Source organism: Argiope bruennichi, chromosome 3 (genome assembly GCF_947563725.1).
Source record: "Argiope bruennichi chromosome 3, qqArgBrue1.1, whole genome shotgun sequence".
Taxonomy (NCBI): domain Eukaryota; kingdom Metazoa; phylum Arthropoda; class Arachnida; order Araneae; family Araneidae; genus Argiope; species Argiope bruennichi.
In genome coordinates this window covers 31,208,353-31,217,131 of record NC_079153.1, presented here as the reverse complement: position 1 = coordinate 31,217,131, position 8,779 = coordinate 31,208,353, and the positions used below count along the sequence as shown (strand labels likewise).

The following is an 8,779-nucleotide window of genomic DNA, read 5'->3' as shown; positions in this document are numbered from 1 at the left end:
AGTATTTAAAATCATTATATGTATAAAAAGTCTAATAAATTTTATTTCAACATTAATGGAAAAAAACTGTACATAATGTCACATTCTTTTATAATGCCATAACTAACATATTCTAAAAAATTTGTACATTTTTAAATAATTTTTTTGCATACTTTAAACAAGTATCAGCTTCAGTAAATAAAAAAGCCAAAAATATTTAAGCTTCTATTCATCCAAAATATTAAAGCTGTCTTAAAAAGCAATGCAATTAAGAAACTAATATTGTTAGCTAATAGATTAATATAGGTCACTTTAAATCAGCATTAAAACATTCATAAAGCATTTAAATTTCAACATATTTTACTGAGCAACTGTGCACCATTCCAGAGCATTCGTTTTTGCAGGTACATTTAATAACATTGTATAACCTTAGCAACAAAATAGCATATACAGTTAACTTTTCAAATTAAATTAAACTTTATCATTTACAAAATGTTTTAAGTACTCTGTACTTACTATACATAAATTTTCTAAATATGTCATTAAAGAAATAGTACCATCACAGAATTTGAGTCTAAAAGTATGTTGTCCATAACAATACATAAGATTTTACAATGAAATAAAAGTAGCAATTATTAACTTCATTATATTTATTTTAAACCTATCTATTATCTGCAATAAACTATCATTATTTTTCAACATATAATTTTTATTTCTCAGTAATACAAGCTAGCTATACATAAAATTTTTCGGAGGGTCTCATCACAGATTAAAATTTCTGATATCCTAGTTAATCTCTCTAAACTACTGACATCAGGAACTTATTGCAAGAATTCTGTGAATTTAACTACAGCAAAAATTTAAATACCCAAATATGTTTTATTTAAATATTATTACCTCTATGAATACTTAACAATTAAATTTTTTTCCCATACTATGTTGAAAAATACTTTAATTTTTCACTATGTATGAAGTCTTAGTAACAATGAATATATATTGAAATGAAACTCCTTTGTAAGATACATTATGATAAATTATCTTAATTTCCCAAAAAATTTCACTTGTGTGTACTGTAAATTATTATTAACAAAATAACAGTTATTTACATTCATCAGCGCTTCAGATCTTTCCTCGCAAGGACGGCTCTAATTTCTAACATGTTTTGTTCTTAGCTTTATTCGAAAAAATGTAATTACTCCTAAATGCAAAATACATTTTTCTGTTCCCAAATCTCTCCAAAAATAGAGAACAGGATCATAAAATCAGGGTCCAGCCCTATAATAGTTTACTAGATCATGAAAAAAAAGAAAACTGTAATAATCAACGATACATCATTACATCAGGGCTTTGATACATGCACATATAAGCATCACAGAGAAGTCTCCGTGTAATTTCTGGCAAGACTTTGTCATCTTTAGCTGATAATAAGAAATTCATGCCTTCTTCTGACAACCACCATCTTAAATCTGCAAAAGGCACTACTTCTGGTATATTATAACCATTCTGTTCACCTGCAAAAAAGTTAAGACAAATTCATTAAAAAACACACAATTTAAGAAGTTACTTTTTAAATTGATTTTAAAAAGAAAAATATAAAATAAATGCATTTTATTTTGAATTCTTTAGTCCAAAACATTCATTTATAGTGAAAGATTGTTTTCAATAGTCTTAGTATATTTTGGAGTTACAGGAATATTGATAGATAAAAAACCTGCACTATACTTAGAACCTGTTTTCTAATAAAATTACATCTCATCATTAAAGATCAAAATATTTAAATGTTATATATGAAAATGAAAACTGATTCAACAATTAGCCACAGCAATTTCATTAAGTACTGTACTCTTATCTTTTCCGAAATTTAATATTAATTGTAAATAATATTAAATACTATATTTGATACTGCATATGAGCCAATAACAGAATATTATTATAAATTTAAAAATCTCATCTAGACAGGAATTAAAACATCCAAAAGCATCACACCCTTTATAAGAAAGGAGCCATTCTATACTCGGGTATTCATTCAGTTATTACTGGATTTGCAATACAGTAATCTGAAGACTATCTAGAGTACAATTCAGGTTTACAGGTAAAACATATTAAATAACAATTTATATACCTTTTCTGTCAGCCATACTATCAAAGAAACACCAGGGAGCATCAGGTCCACTTCCACACTTAACAAAGCAAACATAATGGCTGGTTTCTATACATACAACTGCAAATAGTTCCATATATATTCTTGGAACAGGAGTATGGTCTTTAAGCATGCGAAATTCTGGAGGTACGCTTAACTTCACACTGTGATGGCGAGTTCGTTTCTTATGGCTATGGCTCTGAAAAGATGACAATGCACAAACAAATAAAAAATTAATTTATAAACAAGAAACGAATACTGGAAATATTGGGGCATTATAAATAATAAATTATATAAAACAATTTAATTTGTACAGTTTAAAATCTAATGAGGAAAACCATAGCAGAATCAATCACAAGTAGTCAGTCAAGTAAATATTTTAAAACTTGTAAATTCTTTATATTTGATAAGGAAATAAATGGTAAAACTGAATTGTAAAATGGATTAGTTATGTAATATATCAATGCAACATATTAATAAACCAGAAACAAAACAAAAAGTATTACACAAATTATTTTTTAAAAAAAGGAAATTTCTTAAAACGAATTTTGACAAGTTCATTAAAAAATTTAATAGGAGATTTGAGCTAAGAAAAGTGAATGAAAAGAAATCTGATGACTTAAAAATAAGTTGAAATCTGATAAAGTTAATAAAAGTTTCACTTAATAAAAAATAAAAAAATTACTTACTTTATCCATACATTTTTGGCAGAAAGCAATACTGTCTAATCCTTCTCCAAATTGACCATAACATTCTTTACATTCATATTCTGCAACTTGTCCACATATGCTGCATTGTCGAGGGGCTGAAAGATATACACAAGCTTGATTTGAATTGAATTAATCTTCATATGTTTTAGTTATAAATTATAGATCTTTTTATTTACAGTAAAATATTAATTTAGATTTAAATGGCTGCAACTTGTATTTTTCTGTAAGTTCTCAGATATATTGCTGACTAATGCTTTATATTTCCTCTGCGATACTGAAAGTAGTTATTGGTTTGGTAAGCTTACGAAGTTTAAAATGATGCTTTATACCTTAGCAATATTTAGAGAAAATTATTTATTATTATTTCTAGGGAAAGAAATCTATTCAGATCGAACAGTATGCAATTACATTATAATGAATAGGATCAAGCGAAGGAACTGCACCAGCAAATGTCCTGTATTTCTAAATGCAAAATATTAAGTGATACTATTTTACTTTGAGTGATATTTGTAATCTTATGTCAATCTCAACACTTAGCAATTATTGTATTGTATTTTTATTATCTATAGTGGTAAAGATTTTTTTTTAATTATACAGTATTAGCATGATTTGATATATATATATATATATATATATATATATATATATATATAAAGGCCACATTTACTCATTTGATAAGATAAACTAGAAGAGATTTCAAAATTAATAAACCCATAAGAATTATTAGTAATAAGTATTTTAAGATAATTTTCTAAATAAAAAAAAAAAAACATGAAAAATCTCTAATATTACCAATTATATTGTTTAAAATTTCTTTTTATTGTATTCATATTTTTTTCCCTTCTGATTTCCATGGTTTTTATTATCATAGAAAATAATATGATTATTTTTATGTTCTTAATATCAGTTTTTAATAGAAAATATAATTTATTTGAAGAGGAATTCTTCTAGATCTTTAAAGAAAGAAAAAAAAATTGCATCACAGGCAGAAATTTGATGCAAACTATTTAAACTTGATGATTAATTTATAGAATTATCAATGAACAATGAAATAATAGTAAAAAAAAATACTGCAATACGTACAATCTTCTAGCACATCTGTGATGTCAAGATACTGGCTGGGTATTATTCTAGGATACATTTTAAATTGTTTACCAAACCTAGGCATTTGGATTAATAAGCACGGTGGGACCTATAATACAGAGAGAGAAAAAAAATCATTTTATTTTTAAATAAATGAATTACATATTTAATAATTGCAGAAGAATACTACTTTTGATTCCTGGAGATATTTTATATCCATATTATAAATAAAGAATAACAAACCATTTAATAAATTAATACATATAAATTTTCATATATATAAGCTACCATTCCCCCCCCCCCATTTGACAATATCTTATTACATATTTAGAAATATAGACAAAGAAAAAAGACAATACGTTTAAACATAAATTACTAATGCTTACCTCAGTAAGTTTGATATCTGACGCTAAAAACGATTGATCAAACAATTGTTGTACAGTGGGTAAAACTAGCTTTTCGTCCTTTTCAACAAATAATTGATAAAAATACGATTCTTGACCAGAACTGTTGAAGATGTGAGAGAAAAGAATTTATAAAAACTTTTTAGAACATTTTATGAACAAATAAGGTTGTGAGGTTTCCAGCATTATTTATCTTATTTCAAAAGTTACAATTTTTTTAAGCTGTATTTATATGTAAATTTAATTGCATAAATAATACATTTTTTAAATTGTTTACTACATTAAATTGAAAAGATGCATCACTTTATTTTGTACCATTCCATTAAAAATATTTAGAGGAGATCATGATCGCAATGATTGATTCACATATTAATATAAATATAGTGTATCTATCAATTTCATTTTCAATACAGAAGAACAAGAAAAATATAGTATTCCCAAAAATTATTAAGCATATAGAAGAAAAATTCCATCTACTTTTGATTTTTAAATTTGAATAAATCATTGAAAGATACAGGAATTAAATGAATGAAATAAACAAAGATTATAGCAGGAATAAAATAAATTTCAAATCCAATGTTATAAAATTATATATAATTATCATATTGCTTTATAAAAATTATATTTTGTTATCATTAATGCAAACAAAAAAAAATTGTAAATGAAGTATGAGAAATATTATTACTATCTTCAAACTTATTTTGCATAAAAGAGTTGCATTTACTATCAAGTGTGTGAATAGTTTTCTATATTATACATTTTTAAAAATTATACATTTTTTAAACATTATCATCGAAAACTTTTGAAACATGAGGAATTTCATTAGTATTTTTTCACAAAAACATATATAAATGAATTATATTTACACACATATTTAAATAGAAAATCCTCAGATTAATCTGTAAACTCACAAAAATTCTGACATATTAATTTAAAAACATGAACTCTTTCACTCTTTTGAAGTACTCACCTTAATTTTAAGAAAGGTTCAGCTCGTAATATTTGATTTAGCAAAGAGTTAAGGAATTCTTCTGGATCTAAAAGATAAAAAAATAAAGAGGTTCAAAAATTTTAGTCCAAAATTACATAATGTTATACAGTTTTTGTCATGATTCATCTGACTAGAATGCATCAGTTGCTATATTCTATGAAAAATGATGTTTGTGTCACACATTTTATACAAAGAATGCAAGTCTAAAAAAATATCACAATTGAAAAACATGTAATGTTTTAAAATTTTTAAAGCATTAGTTTAAAACTGAAAAAAAATTATTATTTTGCTCAATCACATGAAAGTTATTAAATTATTAATCTATAAAAAAGAAACATTGTTTAAAATTGTGTTAAAACTATTTTCAAAAATGTATTAAAGAAAATAAAACAACATGGAATAACATAAATATCATTAAAAATGCATTCTTTTTAATAATATTTTTTTCAAGGATATCAATCAATTAGTTAATGTAACAAGATTTGCATAAGTTGCTATACATTTTTAAGGGAAACATTTTGATTAATTTTTAATTAATTTAAATAAAACTGAAAAATCTTTCCTATTTAGCACCTAGTATTAAAAAAATAACATATAAAAATTGGGCACTCTAGGTCTAATAGATTATACAGTGTTTTGAACTAATCTTGCATCAAATTATTACTAATTTGCATGCTTATTTTTTTGTGATTTGTAATTTACAGATAACAGCAAGCCTATAAATATTATAACTTTAAAAACTTTCAATACATTGATGTAGCGGGCATCTGAGAATCAGAGCACTGTATTTCCTGAAAATATAACTAATGCAAAATAAATTTTTAATAATCCCAATATAAAACAATTTTTTTTTACAATGTGTTACAGTGTATCCATATACTAAAGATGCTCTTGCTTATAAATAAATTTCATAGCTTCCTTTCTAAATAATAACTCAGCAATCTTGAGATAGATTTGAATTCAAACTGAGATTTAAAACATACAATAAAATTGTAAAGTGAAATCCATGTAAAAAAAGGTCATTAGTAAGAAGTTCATAAAATATTTAATTAATAATTCAATTAAAATATAAATGCACACATTATTCAATATAAATCAATAAGAAAACTTTATATTTTATAATGAAAGAGGAAGAAAGAATATTCACCTTTTTCTTCAGAAGTTAAGCCTCTAACAGAACTGAGCCTTTCAAGTCTTTTTCTAAGCTCCATAACGCGATCAGCTCGAACATAAAAGTTGCTATTGAAGTAAATATAACAATACTTATAATATAGTTTATAATTAATCATTAAATATTTTATATTAACTCAATTACAGATTAATATTAATTTAAAATAAGCTCTAGTATAATAAATGTGAATAATAGATCATAAAAACTGTGAAAGAATAAAAATTAGTACAAAATCAATGACCAATAAAAGTAAAACCCCAAAATGCAGAGTGTGAAACAATTCATTTTAAAAAATTAATTGCAACATTTTGCAATAATAGTAAAGTATATATTATAATAAGCAAAGCTCTGTATATATGTATAGGCAACAATGTGTTCAAAATGTAAATTTGCTGAAAAAGAAGAAATATATAGTTAATAAGGATGATTAATACACATGAGATTTTTTAATAAAAAGTTACATGAAAACTTACGCTCTCAAAGGATTCACTATTTCTTCTTTTAAAACTCTTTGGACCTCATCATATTCAGCAATATCATCACTGTTTTTTGGTCTATGCAGAATAGAATCAAAAACTCCAGTACATGAAAACATAGCAAAAAGAGTAGCATCTAAATAGCAGGAATTATGGTGTCCTTGGATGCCTTTATTTTTCCCATAAAGTAATTTCATGTCTTCAGGACTGGACAGAGGTGGAACATCACCAGTAATGGATGGACAATCAATACTTCCAAACACTGCAAAAGAAAGTTTTTAAAGGAGTCATAAAGTGTGTGTTTTTTTGCCCTACAGTTTATTTTTAATGAAACATCAATTAAAATTTATGAAACTTTCAAAATTTCTTTTCATTTATTTTTGTTCATATTTTATTTACATATTTTTCTAATAATTACAGTTTCTATAAATATCTAGCAGTAAAACGAAATTATGAAATAAAATTTAAATTGAAAGAGGCTGGATGAACTTTTTTAGAATTCAATATTACTTAAATAAAAATTCTAAAAAATATAACGTAAATTGATTTAAGTTTTTTACAAATTTTTAAATTAATAATAAAATACCTTTATGACTAATATATTTTAACATTTTAGTATAGTGCAGATGAAATTTTTGAAACATTTTTTTTTTTTTATAACTGTCAGTATAATAAGGTTTTGAAGTAAAATTCACATTGAAAAGAAAAGGATGAAATGTATTTGCAGCAGCATTATTTTTGTAGCACATGTAATAAGTTATTTAATTATTACATTGTCATGCAAATGCTTTTGTTAAATTACTATACACAACATTATGAATGTTGAATCAATTTACCTGCACTCTTCCGCTTTTCAGATTCAAGAAAACGGCTATCTTTTCGACAGTGACTAAGGCGAACAAAAAAGGCTTTCCTAGGAGAACAGGTAAAATATCTTTTCCCATTAAATGTACCATCAGTACAACTGGAACTTTCCTCTTCCTGAAATAAGAGAATATAATTTATTAGAAATTAGTTATCCAGGAAAATTACACATTAAAATTAGTCTGCATACAACCCTCTACTAATATTTATATTATAGGTTTTCTTTCCTTTTATAAAAAAATTAAAACGAAATAAAATAACAGATTTAGAATCACAAAATAAATAAAAGAAAATGATAACTAAAATAGAAATACATACAGTTAAAATATCGGCCATATTAATAAAAATATTATTATACATAGTATAGGAGTAATGTTCAGTTTCATGGTAATGATATTTATATGGGAAAAAAAAAAATTACAGATGTGTACAAATATATAGGTCTTAAAAATTAAAATAATATGCATTTTAAAATTCTGGATAGTAATTAAGATGCAACAAAAGTATTTGATAAAAATTGCAATACAAACTAAAGAAACCTTCAAATTGTTTCACTCGAAATGCATAAAAATAACATTTAAACTAAATTATATAGCATTTTTACTTAAAACTTACAAATTAGAGATAAAAGACAGAATTAGAAGCAATTTAGTTTTTGAATTTATCAGGTTCTAATCTATATTCTGTGATTTTAAAAAAGCAAATAAATAATCCATTTGTAAAAGAAAAAAAATTAAGAGAAATTTACAAAAGCCTTATCTGAAAGTATAAGAGTTACAAAGAATTTTTTGCAAAAATAATATATTTAAGTACAAGTCAAATCATCTTCATGAACTAATGAACTTTAATAAAGACTTTAAATATATATTACTGCAGTTTTTAAGAAATTGATCAGAGCTAAAGCAACTTTTGAACAATTTATAATAATTGATATCATTGAACTAAATTACAATTATAATTT

At 24.4% G+C, this 8,779-nt stretch overlaps 1 protein-coding gene across 7 annotated transcripts in view; it reads right to left on the bottom strand.

The window, feature by feature from the left end:
* Nucleotides 1-25: 25 nt before the first annotated feature.
* Nucleotides 26-8,779, bottom strand: part of LOC129963162 (ubiquitin carboxyl-terminal hydrolase CYLD-like) — a 75,781-nt gene continuing 67,027 nt past the window's right edge. For all 7 annotated transcript variants that reach the window (XM_056077290.1, XM_056077291.1, XM_056077288.1 and 4 more), the window contains 9 exons: nt 7,791-7,935; nt 6,952-7,216; nt 6,455-6,546; nt 5,287-5,353; nt 4,299-4,419; nt 3,913-4,021; nt 2,809-2,924; nt 2,102-2,318; nt 26-1,490 (listed from right to left, as the gene is read on the bottom strand). In XM_056077290.1, the coding sequence (XP_055933265.1) occupies nt 1,300-1,490; nt 2,102-2,318; nt 2,809-2,924; nt 3,913-4,021; nt 4,299-4,419; nt 5,287-5,353; nt 6,455-6,546; nt 6,952-7,216; nt 7,791-7,935 (1,323 nt within the window). In that variant the 3' untranslated portion in view covers nt 26-1,299. The remainder of the gene's footprint in view (nt 1,491-2,101; nt 2,319-2,808; nt 2,925-3,912; nt 4,022-4,298; nt 4,420-5,286; nt 5,354-6,454; nt 6,547-6,951; nt 7,217-7,790; nt 7,936-8,779) is intronic.